Source organism: Puma concolor, chromosome B2, assembly GCF_028749965.1.
Source record: "Puma concolor isolate L17-30 chromosome B2, mPumCon1.1.hap2, whole genome shotgun sequence".
In the NCBI taxonomy this organism is placed as follows: Eukaryota; Metazoa; Chordata; class Mammalia; order Carnivora; family Felidae; genus Puma; species Puma concolor.
In genome coordinates, this window is record NC_141671.1 from 75,261,508 (window position 1) to 75,281,037 (window position 19,530).

A 19,530-nucleotide genomic window follows, 5' to 3' on the forward strand; every position below is an offset into this window, starting at 1 on the left:
GAGTCATATATTTTTATATGTAAAAACAGAAAATGATTCCAGTCTCCTTACTAATTTTGTTTTATAAAAACATTCTCATTAAAAATGTTATTTATGTTTACATATGATGGTTTCTGGTTTTTAAAGGAATTTTTACAGTTTTGACTTTGAATGCATTAAATACAAATAGATGTAACACATAAACAAAAGCTCTTTGGAATTCTCAATAATTTTTATCAGTATAAACCTTTGGTCCTGAGACCAAAAGGTTTGAGAATTTTTGTAAAGAAAAAAGGACATAAAACGCAGTAGTAGTAAGAATGAAATGGAAAAGATTAAATAAAAGATATTGCAGAGACAGAATCAATAGGAATTGGACAACTGATAAATATAGGGGTCAGATGGGGAAATAGAAAAAGTAGAATCCAAGAGTTCAGCCCAAATGACTTAGAAGAATGACAAATTGAGAGATAAGGAAATAGAAAAGATCAGGAAGTTTGGGGGTGTCAAGAATTCAGTTTTGACACAAATGAAATGCCAGCCAAGTAGAGAGATGACATGTAAGAAAATACAATACATAAGGTCTTAAAGATCTAGTTTGATGGTCATGTGGATAGGAAAAACCAGCTTGTTCTGGTATCTTACATAACTGAGCATCATCACTTCAGGCAAAAAAGATACACATAAGCATTACCATAAATCTTGGATCACTTGTCCCAATTCCTTGGTAGAAGGTTGTTGTAGTTTGTTCTGAAAACCTCTCTTAAATTGACAATTCTGGAAACCTTCTTTCTGGATTACATTTATCTTTACTAAGTGCTTTTTTATATTTTCTCAGTCTTGGTTAAATTGTTACAGACAATTAGCAATTTCTAAGAGGCACAGCTGTAGGGGAATCGGACTGAAAGAAGACCTCATTCTCATTAGTCACTTTCTCTGGAATTCATTTTCTTCAGTTTATCAAATAGAATCTGCAGGGTTAGTCTATTAGGCTTCTTCAGATCTAAAATTTTATGAAACAGCTATTAACACCCTTATGAGCAAACACATATACCGCAACCTCCAAAAGAGTTACAGAACCAACTTAGATATTAACTAGCAATATTTCTCAACTGTCTCTGTCATTTCTATATAGTAGGAAAGTCTTAAATTTGTTTTAAAAGCCATCTCTTCTGAACTTTGAGAGGTCCCAAATCCTAGTATTTTGTCAAAATATTTGACTTTACTTGACTGGTAGAGTTGTCAACTCTGCAAGTTTTCAGGATATTCTTATTTTATACCCCCACCTCCACGTAACCATCACCTTTCCAGGCTAAAGAGTTCTAGGATTGTTTTGGTCCACCTTAAAAACCTCTCCATCCCCTGATCCTTTAAATTGTCAATTTCTAGATTTTCTTCACTATTAGGTCTTAAAGTCAAGGGATTAAAGATGAATTATTATAGGCAGAATATTATTTTAGGGGAAAAAAAAAAGCCTTTCACTTTCCTGGGCTTTTTGGTGGTAAAGTATTAGGTTACTATTTTCACGGAATTGTTTACAGAGTTATAGTGCATAGTAGTGCTTCTCTTTCATTTTATTAGCAAAAGAACTCTTTTTCCCAATGAAATTTCATATAATACCTTATAATACCAAATGGGCCATACAGTCCAGTGCTCTGATGGAGGTTCGTAAAGGTCTGAAGCTCCACAGACTCAGTCAGCCTTTGTCCTTCCTTCACATCCCATCCAACAAAGATCCTTTATGGTGCTTCCTATAGGCAACGTGGAGTACACCATGAAAACCATCCCTTTATAGCATCTTTAAATGTTAAAGATGCCAATAAAGAGCTTCAAATGAAATAAATCCATTACTTCAGAAGGCCTCTTTACTGCAGCTTCAATATAAAATCCATTTTTTTCAATGTAGTCAAACATAAAACTGTTCACAGATGCATCTTAGGAAAACCACCTTATTTTAAGCAATCAAGGAGTGAATATACAACATCAAGTTATTACATCTACTGTATATCAGGTGGAATAATTAATAATTCCTCCTATGGTAGATGTCAATATAGTATATCAAAGACACATTAGCAGTAAAATAGATCGATTATTTTTTATTGCACATTTGCTTACAAATTTACTGTTTTCGGTAGAGCTAAATCTCAAGTATTAAGTTAATTTCAGCCATATTTCCATCAACTGAATTACAGCAGTGACTTGCCTCTATGTCCCCCTACGATTATGTTTCAGAAACTAGAAGATTAACCTTCCCAATCTGTCTAGTTTACTAGAGCACACATTTAACATTTGTTTTTAAAAATTTTAACCACTCAAAAACAAATAGCATACTGTAAAGAAAACAATGTTTATGTCTATTCATATAACTCAGGCTCAGAGAACTTCTGATTGTATAATATTGTAAAGGGTCTTCAAAACTATTCAATTCTTATATGTATAATTAAGCATTTATTTTGGAAAATTTTAACATTTTGAGAAACTGATTCTCTCACAATCAGGCTTTTATAAGGTTTCCCCTCCCCACCAAAAAACAACCCACAATGGCTCCAAATTTTATAAAGGAACCATTATCTTGGACTACATTTCAGAATAGTAATCATATTCTTTTCTCACTGGACTCTGTAGTTTAATGCAGAATGTGCTGTACAAATTGAAAAACTATGGCATTCGAGCAGTCTAAGCTTTAAATAGACCTAGAACATGATAGCCTGATCAAAAAAGACCCAAGAATGGAAACAACTACTGTAGCGAATACAAATTTTGGCCATTAATGGATCAGAAATAATGGCTGATGCTCCTACTTTAAGCTCATCAATATCACATAAAAAAAGAAGAGTGACAACAGACATTTGGCAAAATCTACTTATTTATCTCAAATTCTCATGGAAACTTATTTTTAATGCCTCACTCTTAAATTTCACACTTCAATCACTCGTATTTTTTAAGATTGTTCAGAAGAAATAATTCTACTTAATCTTAACCAGTAAGTTTTTCCTCTCACACATTTTTACATAAAGTTACTAAAATCACAATTCTGTGGCATTTGTTTTTAATCATATAAACATTAAATACCTAAACTTCAGTAATTATATCCTTTCTTATTCTATCTAGAATGATGTTACCAAATTGTAAGAACTCTTTTCCACAGCTTTTCTTTATAACAATCATGATTTCTGAAAAAATGCATTTCAACTCCACAGCAAATTAGCATCCATGCTTATTCCACATAGGTACTGCTAATGGTCCCTGTGGTGTCCTTTCAATAATGACAAACTCATCAGGGTTTCCAAATGCCTCATAGAAAACCAACAAATCTTGTATCGCATGCTCCTCGATCTGAAAGAAGGGTGGAAAAAAAAAAAAACAACAAGACTTGCTTTACTATTTTAGAAGGATTATATTAGCTTCCCAATTTCCTTTTGTGGAAGTACCACTTTTTGTGAATACAATGCAGCAAAACTAGGTATCCTGCTATCCCCTTGGCAAGAAGGATTAAGGCCTAAATTAGAATAATCAGATACCTACCCAGCCTTGAATTTTAATCTTGAGCAGAAAGGAAAAAAAAAAAAAAAACAACAAAAAAAAAACAAAACAACACCTGAAAATAGTTGTTGGAATCCATTCATTCCAGTAACTTCAATGAGATACTGTACAAGTCTTCTAATTCTTGCTTCTAAGCTCTCTGGGGCAACTGTGAGTCTTACCTGTTTCTAAGCCTGGTTTTCAAGTCTTTCAACTAAGTCTGAGGAATTCTAATAACCCTCTAATAGTTTCCCTTTCCCTTAAGTTTGCCAAAGTTGATATCTGTGGCTTACAACCTAAGAACACTTACTGACACAGAAGCTGGGTGTAGAACTAGATATTGCTAAATTCGTTATCGATCACTTTTAAAAATTAAAATGGTCTAGGGGCGCCTGGGTGGCGCAGTCGGTTAAGCGTCTGACTTCAGCCAGGTCACGATCTCGCGGTCCGTGAGTTCGAGCCCCGCGTCAGGCTCTGGGCTGATGGCTCAGAGCCTGGAGCCTGTTTCTGATTCTGTGTCTCCCTCTCTCTCTGCCCCTCCCCCGTTCATGCTCTGTCTCTCTCTGTCCCAAAAATAAATAAACGTTGAAAAAAATAAAATAAAAAAAAATAAAATGGTCTAAAGTATCACCAGTGCTAAAAAAAAATGAGCTTATAATAATTGGTTCTAAATTAATTATCCTGAATACTTCAACTGATACTTATTGAGTGCCTCAGTTTAATTTTATGTTTACATTTTAATGTAATAAATATATGCCCCTTTGCAATGAAAACAAACATAATTTTAAGACATGTGGATGATATGTAATGTAGTTCTTCCCTAAATTAAGTCCATTATAGGCAACTTACTTACCTGAATCAAAGCCAAGGGTTTTTCTCGACTTCTGATAAGAGCTGCTTCCTGCTGTAGTTCTTCTTCTACAATAGATGCAAAAGTGACGGGGGCTACCATGGAAGGAGCAGTCAATGAAGAAGACAGCCAGGGACTGAAAGAATAGTAACAATGAGTTTTCATTCATCTCCCCAAATTTTAGCATATAAAATCTCCTCTCAAATACTCTTCCACATTTTTTCCCAATGACCTACAATTTAAGGGGACTTGGAAGCTTTTGCATTCTCTTTATAGAATGGTAAGGTGAGAAATAGAAGAAAGGAGAGCTAATACTTTATTTGGATCAGTGCTGCAGAGATCAGTGCTGTAGAGATAACTTTAGAAAACAGCAATAGGTGAGATGGAGCAGAAACAATATAACTAAACAGAAAGGTAACTAAAACTGTGGAGCAGACAGTAGTTAGATAATACATTCTATTCAATATCATAATACTATTCCCAATGTCTTAATATTATCTTTCAGTGCTAAGCAACAGCGTAGCTTTGAAGGCTCCAAAACTAATCAGTTAGCCTTGGGACTATCCAGAAGTGGTAAATCTGAAATATGGTTGCCTTCTAGTCCTGGAGTACCATGAGTGGAACATCTGCAAAACAAATGCCAAAACTGGAGATTAAGACCTCTAGTAATATTAGCAAAACTATTAATAGAAATAAAGAGGAAGAATTACGAATCCCTGAGTCAGGTCAGATTTCCCTTTAAAATTATAAGTAAAAAACAAAACACAAAAAAACTATACTCATAAAATCATGTGTATAAAATACCACAGAGGATGATCTTGCAAGAAATGGTCTATTTTTATAATAATATTCATATAAGCATTTACTATTATCAGACATACATTAGGAAATATAGAAAACTTTGTAAATAAAGTTCCACATTAATAGTTTATGAATAAAAGTGAAAAATTAGCACTGTTTCAAAATACATATAAACAAGATAATTAGCAGCCAAATTCTGTGAGCAACTATTATAGTAAATACTTTGATAAGCCAGGAATTAGAATATAGAGATCATATCTTATATTTCTATCCTATAAGAACTCACAAACTAAATGAGGAAAAAAACATAAAATGACATAGTATAGCAGAAAATAACTTAGTATCTAACAAGGACTATAAAAATCAAAAAAGATTTGGTTAGGGGCACCTGTGTGGCTCAGTCGGTTAAGTGTCCGACTTCAGCTCAGATCATAATCTCACAGTTGGTAAGTTTGAGCCCCACGTTGGGCTCTGTGCTGACAGCTCAGAGCCTGGAGACTGCTTTAGATTCTGTGTCTCCACCTCTCTCTTCCCCTCTCCCCACATCGTGCTCTCTCTCAAAAATAAACATTAAGAGGCGCCTGGGCGGCTCAGTCGGTTGAGCGTCCGACTTCGGCTCAGGTCATGATCTCGCCGTCCATGAGTTTGAGCCCTGCGTCGGGCTCTGTGCTGACAGCTCAGAGCCTGGAGCTGCTTCGGATTCTGTCTCCCTCTCTCTGACCCTCTCCTGTTCACGCTCTCTCAATAATAAATAAACGTTTAAAAAAAATTAAAAAATAAATAAATAAATAAACATTAAAAACATTTTTTTTTTTTTTAAAGATTTGGTTACTTGATCGGGCTTCATGGAAAAAACAGTAATGGGGTACAGGATAAGGGGGATAGGAAGTATTCCTGTAAGGGAAAAACTTAACAAAGGTACTACAGAGACTGGCCTAATTGTGGAATTTTACGGCTAGAAAGGTACCCTAGAGATTATCTGGATTTATCCAATGCTCTCTTTCAGGAATGAGCAAATGTAGGCCTAGACAGATTTAAAAGAAAGTCAGAGAATGAACAAACAGGGCCTAAAATATTGACATCCTGATTTGTTTATGCAGTTACTGGGTATGTGTAGCACTATGGTGCTGAAAATCTGACTGATTAAAACTCAGTCCCTCCCCTCAAAAGATTCTGGAGGAGAGATTTAAAAATCTATCTAAACAATGATGAAAGAACATGAGATAAAACAATTGATACCTGTACCAATATGTACTAAGTAGTATGGATTCACAGGAGAAACTGGTATACTATGGATGAGGGTATATACTGCTGTCTTCACTGAGGAAACTGCATTAAAGCTGAGGAAGGTGGCACTGACACAGGGTTTTTGGTAGTACAGATACATGGAATAGTAAAAGATTCTGGTGGCTTAAGTAAAGGTAAGTTGTTCTTTTCAATAAACAGAATGATAGGCTTAAGAGTTTGGATGCGATTAAAAGGGATATAAAGTTAATAAAATGAACCAGTAGGGCCAGAGTACAAAATGCGCTGAAAGCTAAAATGTTCAGACCTGAAGTGTGGGCAAATAAATTTACTGAGAGTATTTTCATACACATTATCTCATTTAATCTTTGTAATACTCTGTACAGAAAGCAGCATGTATTATTCCATTACACTGATTAGGAAACTTAGACTCAAAGAATATTACATAATTGCCTTATTCACAGGTTGGGTAAGTAGCAGGGACAGCTGAAAGCTGGTCTTTTTTACTCAGAGTACAGTATGTTTTCCATTATCACAAATGCCTTTTTTCTATTATTCCCCTTAGTTTAGAATACATTCCACTACAAATATCTTCTTATTCTTTAAGGATTGGCTCAAATATCACCTCCTCTCTACTCCTAAAGCATTTCAACTACTATTACAGAACTTTACACACTGTGTTATTATTATTTACACGCCTGCCTTAACTGCTCGACTAGTCTCTCAAGGTACACACTGTGCCTCATTCATGTTTGTCTCTCAGTGTCCAGCAGGACATGTGGAACACAGTCATTTGTAAAAATATAATTAGGAATAATGAACTGAATCAGAAAGCCAAAGGATTTTAAGTATGAGATAAAAACTACAAAATAAATAGAAAAAATTCTACATTCTGATGGAATAAAGAGGTACCTTAAAGACTAAATGCAAGTTCCCATGGTTAAGTTCCTGGAAAGATTCTTAGGAAAAAAAAAAAACAGTCCTAAAGTCAATAAAGTCAGTCCAAGACTGGAGATTAGAGGCCTTCTAGGGGCACTGAAGCATAGCATGGAATAAACAGATAATGACTTAAGTGGTGCTCAAAACTCCCTCTGGTATCTGGGGATCAGCTAAAAGTGTTAGACACTTGCAAAGAAATGGAAAAATATTATGTAATCAATTATTATTCAATTAAGTAAGAAGCAACAGCTACAAACTGTGAAAATGCTATGATACTGGCTAAAACAAATTGAGTATCAGGACTACACTATCTTATACAGGCCTTATTAAATCAAAGTTAGGCAAATCAGAACTTAAGTATAACAACTCACCTGTATAACAGATTTTATAATACATAAAGTACTTTCATATACATCATCAGATATAAGCCCTATAATAAACCTGTATGACAAGCATTATTCTCATTTCATGTGATAAAACTGGTTCAGGAGAGGTTCACAGAGGGCTACTATGTTAGACTGAAACTCAAATCTGTTTTATAAGATGGTAATCCCAGAAGTCTTTCCATTAATGGTTTTTCAATGGATAATCTCATTAGTTATAAATTTACCCAAACAACTGCAAGTCCATGAAAATTTCATCTTAGAATGAAGCAAAACTGTTAAACAGAGCTCTGATTAAACAGATATCAAAACATGCTAAGTTTCCAGATAATAAACACAACATTATTAAGCTTTAGATATTTGCAAAACAGACATCTCAATAGACAATCTATAAAATTTAGCCTTTTGAAAATAAAAGCAACATTGAAAGGCTGGCTAAAATAAAATCTTCTTTCAGAGATTTTTGTTCAAAGAACGTTAATCTTGCCAAATTTAGACTTTGAGAATAAGTTACTTCTTACTCATACAGTTAAAAAAATTCTGTATTAGCTTAATTATTAAGATTTTTACGTAAGTTTAGAGCTGATGTAACAGTTTTTATCTCACAACTAGTTTTCCTAACCAATAAGAAACACGAGATCAGTTTCTGCCCAGAATTACGTTAAGGGGGTGTTTAAGTGAAAGGAATATGAAAGAACACACAAGTAACAATAAACATAAATTACACAAACCCCTTTTCTACATTTTAAAATCCCCAAATAACATTGCCATTCCTAGATTTCTCTAGCCTCGGGGGAAAAAAAAATCACAGTTTCTACAATTAAAACAAGATGTAGGATTTGAGGAATTTCCTAAGATGAGTTCCATCATCCCTGCCATGAAAATTCCCTAAAGAATCATAGCATTTCTGCTTCTTGCCATAACACTGTTTCCTCTATTTACAGTACCCCCTCTCCTCTCTTCTTTTAAAAACCCCATCCTATGTTCAAAAGCTTGTGGCAATGCAAATAGATCAATATTTTTCTAATACTATTCATGTGGCCATACATATAATGGTCAAATATTTGGCACTGAATAAGAAAAGTGTTTATGAACTAAACACATCTCCAGCCCATGGCCATTTTTTCCCCTTCTCTGAGCCACTCATCTATCACTTAAATCATATATTGCCTTGTGACTTCATATTATTATCCTGTACTCCAATTTCATTCCTGACCTTTAATTTAACTTCCATGTAGTGCCTATACAGACTTACCAAGTAGATTTCAAATACATTTAAGGGACTAGGCCTGTATATAACACTTTTATATATACACATAATAGAGGCTAGCAGAATGTTGTTCATATATAATTTGGTGAATTAATATTTTACTTCACCTGTTTTATTATTTCCTTTTTAAAAAGCTCACTTATGGTTACACATTTTCTGTGATGAAATTAAAAAATGAAAGTCAAGCTATTTTACTTGTTAGTGATCAGATAAAACACAGTGCTCAGTGATAACTTACAGCTATTTAAAACATTAACTTCCACTTACCAAACAGTCAAGCTATGGATGGCATGACACTATTATACACTCCTTTACAATTTCCAAACCAGTGTAACAGCAGATGCCACTTTTCACAATTAAGAGCCTTGATGTTATAGCACACTCTAGTGATCAACTATGAAACCACAGATCCTCCATATTTTGAGTTCTATGACAAATAAAGACTTATCCAAAGAAAATAAAATTTCAATCTACAGCATTAATATTCAAAATGTAAAATTATTACAAAAATGAACTTAATGTTCATATCTTACAATTTATACACCTAAGGCACATAACTCACTTATTAGAAACAAATGTTACTTGAAACAGCTACAATTTTACCTCATTTATTCATCTTATTCTCACTGAGCACCTACTACATGCTAGAAAATAAGCGTTGGTAATTCAGTAAGGAGCAGCAATCAAACTTCTCTCATTGAGATGACTCTCCTCTCCTATGCTTTCATTGAATATATAGTTGGATATAAAAACATTAAAGTACTTGTAGGTGAAAACACTAAACAATGAATCACACTAATAACAACTGTGGAAAGTGTGATGAATAAGAAATGCTATGGGAACACATAGAAAACTGACGCAGGAAGGGAAGTCTGACTTCTCCGTAGAATATGACTGAATAGAGACTGAAAGAAAAATCAGAGTCAACTAGTCAAAGGGCAGGCAGGTGGCCAGAAATAAATGGCATTTGAGAAGAGAACTAGAATACAGAGATGTTAAAAGAGAAAGATAAGAGGCTGGCAGGAGCCACACTATGTAGGCCTTAAAGGCCATATACAGATTCTAGCTTTCACCCTGCATTTCAGTAAAGAATATACTGGCTCAGTATACTGGAGGAATTGTAAGAAAAGCCATGGCAAGTACCAGTTAGGCTACTCAGGTGGCCCAAGTGAAAGATCACAGTAATATGAACGAGGGAGAAAACAGTGAAGACAAAGTTTACTATATGATCTGATAAATTTTCAAGATCTAAAAATGACATGTCCTAACGGTAGACTAGATATTGGTCAGGAAAATAGAATGTTAAAGACTTGCAAATGCCATTTACCAAGGAAGAAAACTCAGGAAGAATGGGCTTTTTAAAAGAGAACTTTTATCTTAATTTTAAGCTAAGTATTATGATATACCTTTTTGTTTCCAACTAACCATAAAATACTCCATTCTTCTCATTAAGAACTGGACTTTATATATGCATTTTTTATTTGAAATAGAATTGACAATGTCATCTTAGCTTTAGGTGTACAACTGTAATTCAACAGTTCTATACATTATGCTATGCTTAACCACAGTAAGTGTAGTCACCATCTGTCACCATACAACATTATTACATATTATTGGCTATATTCCCTATGCTGTATTTTTCATCCCCATGACTTACTTATTTTATAACCCCAAGTTTATACCTCTTAGTCTCCTTCACTATTTTGCCCATCCTCCCAACCCTCTCCCCTCTGGCAACCACCAATCCATTCTTTGTATTTATGTCTCTGTTTTTGCTTGTTTCTTTTGCTTTTTTAGATTCTGCTTATAAATGAAATGATATGGTATTTGTCTTTCTCTGATTTCTTTCACTTAGCATAGTACTCTCTAGGTCCATCCATGTTGTCACAAATAGCAAGATCTCATTTTTCTTTATGGCTAATATTCCATCACACACACACACACACACACACACACACACACACACACACACATCTTCTTTATCTATTAATCTATCTATGGACATTTATGCTGCTTCTATACCTGGCTTTTGTAAAAAATGCTACAATAAATATAGGGGTGCATATATCTTTTTGAAATAATATTCCTGTTATCTTTGGGTAAATCAAGAAGAAAAAATCTGGAAAATTTTTGGAAGAAAAATCAGGGAAGGGGATGTTTTTTGTATATATTTAAAGAAAATTTTTTTAACGTTTTATTTATTTTTGAGACACAGAGAGACAGAGCATGAGCAGGGGAGGGGCAGAGAGAGAAGCAGACAGAATCCGAAGCAGGCTCCAGGCTGTCAGCACAGAGCCTGAGGCAGGGCTTGAAGTCACAGTTTGTGAGATCATGACCCGAGCCAAAGTCGGACGCTTAACCGGCTGAGCCACCCAGGCGCCCCATGTTTTTTCTATATTTTTGTTTGATTTTATGAAAGGGGTATGAGAAAAAACATTTGGTTTTGGACATAAAGTTTACAGTATTTCAGAACATCTAAGTGGGATGAAGATATCAAGACAGTTAAGTAAGTCTGAAGCTCAGATGATAGTTGTGGGCAGGTGATAAAATTTTTGAATCTTTATAGCTAATAACTGAAGATAGAAGCTCATGAAATAGTGTAGAAAGAATATAAAGTGAAATGAGAAGATGACCTGTAATTGAACTTCAAGTAGAATGAGTCATAAAAAAAAAGTTCATGGTTTTGGCAATATGGAGGTCACTGCTGAACTTCACCTCAACTGTTTCAGTTTAGTAATGGGACTGGAAGCCAGACTGGATTAAGAAGTGATTGGGAGCTGACAGCCCTTTTGAGAAATCTGGCTGTGAAGGGAGTAAGGGATTGGTAATGATAGGACAACTGTTAGAAGAAAGTGTGGGAGATGACTGAGGGATTGATTACCTCACCCAGACCACAAGAGAGAGATTTGAGCATATTCAAAACCAGATGGGAGGTATCTACCTAAAAGGAAAAAGGCTGAATATCCACAAGAAAAGAAAGGGATAATTAGCAGCTTAAGGCTTTTGAAGTGGAAAGGAGTTAAGATGCCAGCACAGGTACAAATACTAACCTTAGATAGGAAAAATAACTCTTCCAGTGCAAAAGAAGAAAGGAGGAAAAAAAAAAAAAGGATACATGCAGATGCAGATTTGTGTTTCATATTAAGAAAATAAGGAAGTTACATGTCTTTCTATTTACAAGTGGGTCTACATCACTCATCACACAATTTACAAAAACCAATGGTATTCTTATTTCTTTTTATTATTGAAAAAGACTATATTCAGTTTTTAAAAGTATTATGATACAGGATCATTACTGAGTATAACAAAAGCCAACTTAAAATTTTTAAAAACCTGGGATTGAAAAACATGAGAGATAATGATTTAAAACATCTGTTTAGAATTTGTAAACATATACATTTATGAAATATATAAACAAATGCATGTGTATGTGTACAATGGCATTCAAATGAAGTTGAAAATAAACACTTTTACTGTGAGAACTTAAGAGACTGTTACTATGGAATAAAATGTCCTTCCCTCAACATTGTTAAGAAAACACCTTATAAATACTGAATAGTTTGTCATTTTCAGTGTACAATAAAATGTTCACCAAACATTTGTTGGTATTTTTTTTCTGAAATACATTTTTAAAACTAAAAATATACAAATACTTTTAATACACTGAAGATCATTGGCATGTTAACTTCTATTGCCAGGTTCATTCATTCTTACATCATTTCAAGAATAAAATTTCTTCTGTCATCTTTAAGTGAACTGTGCTCTTAAAGAATCTGTGAGTTGATTTTTATATCATTTATAACTACTTATTTCAGTCAAGATTTTCTTAATATTAGAGAATTAAAATATGCTTTGTACACTGAATTGTGTAAGGTTTTTCTTCTCTTTTGGACTGTGTTCTAAATAGGCAGGGGCTATGGTAATTTTATCACTGTAACTCTAGTACCTAGCATCATGTCTGATAGAGAGCAGATAAGTCATTAAATATTTGCCAATTTTAAGACTACATACGTCTTACATCACACCCAATTCTGTATTTATGACCCTAACAAACCAGCCTTAATATTCTTTTTCCTAAGTAAGCATATAAAACGTTTATCTGTTTCATATGTTAGAGTTACATTTAAGATTTTTATTTTAAAATCATGTTCTACTAATAAAAGTTTTCATAAAGATAGGAAGAGAGAGCAAATGATTTTTTCAGATTCTTTCTGATCCCTGATTTTCCATATTGTAAGTAAATGGCTCAAGATCTTTGGTCCCAAATATACATTATCTATAATAAGGCAGTCAGTCACGACATAAACTACAAAAATAGTTTAAAGAGTTCATCTAAACCAGTAGTTTCCAATGTTGTTAGAAGACTTTGACAGTTCTTCAGCAGCTGCTTGTAAGGTAGATATGATAAGGTTAAACTAGTAATGGTTCCCACATCCCTCTTCTTGATTCAATCGGCAAAACATATTTGATAACATTGGAATTGGACATAAGATTTCATTTAAAAAAAGGGTTTAGGGGGAAAAGTCTTAACAAATAGTGAAAAAAGGTTTATCATTACCTAAAACAATATTAATCTGGTCACAGCTGACATTTTTAATTATGTTTTTGTTTTGTCTAAAATACTTTAGGGATTAATATCTTTGGGAGATGTCATATTAGCAAAAATAAGAAAAAAAAATTCCATTTTGTCAACCAACTTGAAACACAGTTCTTTCTTCCAACACAGGACTATCTAATGCTCTAAGAATGTTCCTTTTTGTACAGTGATTAAGAGAATTTACATACCATGGCAAAGAAGCTATTTTTATTAGAAAATTGCTTTTAAATTATGCTTAGATTTTCATGTTCCATGTAAGCATTTAAAATACGAAACCTCTTTTAAAATACATTGGACCTTTCAACAATAGCCAAATTATGGAAAGAACCTAAATGTCCATCAACTGATGAATGGATAAAGAAGTTGTGGTTTATATATACAATGGAATACTACTTGGCAATGAGAAAGAATGAAATGTGGCCTTTGGTAGCAACATGGATGGAACTGGAGAGTGTGATGCTAAGTGAAATAAGTCATACAGAGAAAGACAGATACCATATGTTTTCACTCTTATGTGGATCCTGAGAAACTTAAGACTATGGAGGAGGGGAAGGGGAAAAAAAAAGTTACAGAGAGGGAAGGAGGCAAACCGTAAGAGACTCTTAAAAACTGAGAATAAACTGAGAATAAACTGAGGGTTGATGGGGGTGGGAGGGAGGAGAAAGTGGGTGATGGGAATTGAGGAGGGCACCTGTTGGGATGAGCACTAGGTGTTGTATGGAAACCAATTTGACAATAAATTCCATATTAAGACATTAAATAAGATGTATATACAAAAATAAAATACAATGGACTTTAAAAACTTGTATCAAAAATAGCTAGAGAAAAAACTGGAAACACCCAAAGGTCCATCATCTGTTTTATATCTACATAATGAACTACTACTCAGCAATAAAATGGAATGAACTATTGATACACACAGCAACATGGATGAATCAAAAACTACATACTGAATGGTCCTACAGGTATAAAACTAGAATATACGAGGTAGTCTATACTGACACAAGCAGGTTAGTAGCTGCCTAGAGAGCAAAATGGGGTAGGGAGGAAGAAATTACAAAGGGGCATGAGGAAACTTCTAAGAATGATGGTTATATTCACTGTTTTGAGTGTAGCTGGTGATGGTTTCACAGGTACATATGCCAAAACATCAAATTAAATACTTTAAATATATACAAGCTTACTATAAGACAATTCTACCAAAATAAAGCCTCAAAAAAAAGACATGTTAATTTTCAGTGTAAAAGAATGTGTAAAAATCCGCCTGATAAATTTTTAAAGATTTCAGAATGTGAAACTACCATAGAATTTTTTAAGGTAGAAAATGTATAAGTTTAACTTATTACCTTTCAACTTTTGGAGACTGGGAATTTTCTATTCCTTTAAAACAAACTTTTTTGACATGATCTCCTGAACTGTGACCAGTAATAGATTTTTTTTCTTCTACTAAGAAATCCCGGAATGACTTAGATGAAACTGAATGTAGAGAAGATGCCCTGCAAAAGACAAAAGATCATGTTAAGACATCCATTTTTTAAAAGGTCAGTGCTAGAAATCACAATGGGAGAATGGGGAAAATGTACACCAAAAATTTTACAATATTATGTAATTAGTTTTTAAGGCGATGCTGGGTTCTTGCTGTCAGTTGTGAACTAATCAAAATGATGTGATTAAAAAAAAAAAAAAAAAACAATGGAGACCAACACTGAAGATAACCCAGATGTTGAAATTAACAATGATATTAAAAACAAGTATTATAACTATGCCTAAGGCAACAATAAAAAAATGTGCAGAATAAATTAAAGAATAAGCCCAGAGAAAAATAAAGAATAAGCCCAGAGAAAAACTATGAAAAAGAATAAAACAGAAATTCAAGAACTTTTAATTCAATATTTAAAAAACAAAATTCACCGATGAAGGTAACAGCCGATTAGAAAAGAGTCAGTAAAACTGAAGATAAAGCAATACAAAATTTTGAATCTAAACAGAGGGAAGACTGAAAAAATTTCCACCATGGTGACTTAGATAATATCAAAAGGTCTACCATAAATATAACTGGGAGTCCCAGGAGAGGTGAGAAATATGGCTGACAAAAATATTCAAAGAAACAATGCCCAAGCATTCCCCAAATCTGGTAGAAGATACAAATTTAAAGATTGAAGAATTTTAGCAAACCTCAAAGATCAATCTAAAGAAAACCATACTTAGGCACATGAGCAAACTGCTGAAAACCAAAGATCAAAAGAAAATCTTGAAAGCATCCACAGAAATACAACACAGTATGAAAACACTTAGATTATTAGAAACAAGGATAGCCAAAAGACAGTAGAACAACATCTTTAATATGAGGAAAGTAAGGAAGAAAACTATCCATCCAGTTCTCTATATGAGTGAACCTGGACAAGGATCCTTTCCCAAGTCAGGCTCTGAAATGATTACAGTCCTCGTTGAACTCTGATTGCAGCAATGTGAGACTTGAGCCAGGGGCACCCATAAGCACTAACTCTGTGAAGCCATATCCAGAGGATATGAGACAATAGGACCCAAAGGAACTATGAGACAATAAACACTGGTTGTTTTAAGTCATTACTTAGGGACAATTTGTTACAAAGCAATAGATAATACAAGATACTACTGGAATTAAAAAGATAATAAAGATTATAATAACTTTGTGCAAATAAATTTGACAACTTACAAAAAATGGACAAATATCTTGAAAATACAATTTATCAAAGATAACAAAAATAGAAATAAAAAAATATATAGACCTAGCTCTATTTAAAAAATTGAATAATCCCGCAGTTTTTTTAACGTAGAAATTGACAAATTGATTTTAAAATTTATATGAGAATACAAAAAAAAATTAGATTTGTCAAAGTATTCTTAAAGAAATACAAAGCTGGAAGAAGATAAAACAAGTCACAGGAATCAAGACAGAGTGGTACTGACATAAGGATTAACAGATCAATGGAAAAGAACAAAGAGCTTACATATAGAACCTCATATATACAGTCCTTCTACTTTCAATAATTACCAAAGCAATTCAGTGGTGAAAGTAATTATCTATAATAAACAAATGGTTTATAAAAGAAACCTTTACCTTTATCTCACACCATATCCCCAAATTAATTCAAGATGGATCATATATCTAATGTAAAAGCTAAGTATCCTAGAAGAAAACGGACGACTATAACTTGGTGGTAGGCAAAGGTTTCTTAGGACTTATATAGGAATAAACATCAAATACAGAAATGATGAATTACACTTAATGAAAATTAAAACTTCTCATCAGAAGATATTAAGAAAACAGAAAACATTTGCAAAACATATATGTGACAAATGACTTGTATCCAGACCATAAAAAGAACTCCTGGAACTCAAAACTTAAAAACACAAATAATAAAAGTCAAGGGAATTTCAAAAAGCAAAAAGGATTTGAATGTACACTTCACAAAGAAAGTATGCTAATGATGAATAAACACATAAAAAGTACTCAGTATTCACCAGGGAAACACAAAACCTCAATGACAGGCTGCTACACACCTACCAGAATGGGTCAAATTAGTTGACAATACCAGTGCTGGCAAGAATATGAAATAACCAATACTCTCATACATTGTTGCTGGGAGGATAAAATGGTACCACAGTGCTGTGGGGAAAGGACTGGCAATTTTGTAATAAGTAAACATGTATCTTCTGTATAATCCAGCAATTCTCCCTGGTATTTATACAAAAGAAATTAAAATATATGTCTATTAAAAGGCCTACACAAGAATGTTCAAACAGCAGCTTTATTCACAATAGCCAAAAACTGGAAATAGTCCAGGTGTCCATCAACAGGAATAAATACAAACTGTGGTATATTCATACCTTGGAATACTACCGAGTAATAAAAGGGAATAAACTATTGGTTCACACAACCCAGATAAATCTGAAAAATATGCTGAATGAAAGAAAAAATACGCTGAATGAAAACAGAAAAAAGTATATTATGTTTTGTTCTCACATAAACTTCTAGAATGGGCAAAACTAATCTGTGGTCAAAAAAGAAAAATCACCACAGTGGTTGACATTGATATGGAGAAGGGACCAGGATGAAAAAGAACTTTTTGAAGAAAACTTTCAGCAATAATGGTAATGCCCAGCAATTTATTAAATAAAGATAATAAACAATGACCAAGTGAGGTTTCTTTCTCCTGGAATGCAAGGGTGATCTAACACTCACAGGATAAAAGAGAAAAATCCTATAGAAAAGTCCTATGATCTGAAATATGACATATATTTAGGGATAAAATTAACAAAACACAGATAGGCATGATCTATACACTGAAGACTATAAAAAATTGCTAAGAGAAACTAAGGAAGATCTAAAAGATACTACATGGTTCATGATTGGGAGACTCAATATCGTAAATTGTCAATCCAATTCATCTACAAACCCAAAACAATACCTAAAAAATTCTAGTAGGCATTTTTGATAAACTAATCTAAGATTTATACAAACATGGAAAAATTTAAATTAGAAAAAATAATTTTGTATAAAAAGAACAAAGCCAAAGAAATTATACTATCTGATTTCAATATTTACAAAAGCTATCATTATCAAGTCAGTATGATACGGGCTTAAGGATATATACATGTAGATCAAATGGAACTCAACAGGAGTCCAGAATTAGACTGACACATATATGGTCAAGTGATTTCCAGCAAAAGTGCCAAGTAATAAAATGAGGAGAGGACAATCTTTTCAACAAATTGTGCTGGAACAACTAGATACCTGGTAAGGAAAAAAAAAAAGGGTGGTGGGGGGGGAACAAAAACCTTGGGCTCTATCTTACCCTATATATAAAAATAAATTTGAATCATAAACCCAATCGTAAAAGCTAAACTTATAAAACATCTAGATCAAAACAAAAACAAAATTTTTGTAACCTTAGTCAAAGACACAAAAAGCCCTAAATCAAATAACAACAAAAAACTGATGCAATACATTTTATCAAAATGCAGAACTTCTGCTCCTCAAAAGATAATGTTAAGAAAATGAAAAGCTAAACTACAGAGTGGAAGAAAATATTCACAAAACATCTATATCTAACAAAGGTCTTACTTCCAGAATATAAAACTCTAACAGTACTATATTAAGAGAATAAAGTGCCCAATTTATAAGGCAAAAATCTGAAAATGCATCCCAAAGATATGAAAGTGGCCAATAAGCCCCTGAGAAATGTAAAATAAGCCACACCTACCAGAATAGCCAAAATTAAAAAGATTAAGTGTACCAAGTGTTGGATAGGGTATGGAACAACAGGAATTCTCACATATTACTGGCAGAAATGTAAAATATGACCATTCTGGAACACCTGGTGATTTTCTGATAAAGTCTAACATTCAGTTAATATATGACCCAGCAATTTCAACCCTAAGTAAATAAAAATACAGGTCTATTAAGACTTGGATATAACTTTTTTTTTTCATAAAAACAAACTGGAAACCCAGTATTTCTCAACAAGAAAGGAAGAAATTACAGATACATGCAACAACATGGATGAATCTCCAAAACTTTAAGTTGAATGAAGGAAACAGAATATACTGGACTTCTACCATTTATATAAAGTTCGAGAGCAGGCGAAAACTAAGTTATAGTGACAGAAATTTCATCAGTGGTGGCATGGGAGGAGGGTAGAGAGTGCCTAAGAAAAGGTATTTGGATGATGGACATATTTTTAAAATTTTCATTGGGGTGGTGAATATACAGATGTAAATACATTTGCCAAAACTTCTATATACAAAGTTAGTTCGTTTACTGTATTTAAATTATACCTTGATAACGTTATTAAAAAAAGAACAGAATAGAAAAGGAAATCTGCACTCCTTCCCAAAAGACTAAAATAAAGTTAAAAAATTCCAAGTTTTGGTAAAGAGGTGGAGAAAGAACAACTCATAG

The 19,530-nt window shown here is 33.4% G+C and overlaps 1 protein-coding gene across 5 annotated transcripts in view; it reads right to left on the reverse strand.

Annotated features, from left to right (window-relative positions):
- Positions 1-2,060: 2,060 nt before the first annotated feature.
- Positions 2,061-19,530, reverse strand: part of IBTK (inhibitor of Bruton tyrosine kinase) — a 92,472-nt gene continuing 75,002 nt past the window's right edge. For all 5 annotated transcript variants that reach the window (XM_086707306.1, XM_086707305.1, XM_086707304.1 and 2 more), the window contains exons 26-28: positions 14,933-15,082; positions 4,355-4,487; positions 2,061-3,315 (exon numbers count right to left, since the gene is read on the reverse strand). In XM_086707306.1, coding sequence (XP_086563432.1) covers positions 3,184-3,315; positions 4,355-4,487; positions 14,933-15,082 — 415 coding nt within the window. In that variant the 3' untranslated portion in view covers positions 2,061-3,183. The remainder of the gene's footprint in view (positions 3,316-4,354; positions 4,488-14,932; positions 15,083-19,530) is intronic.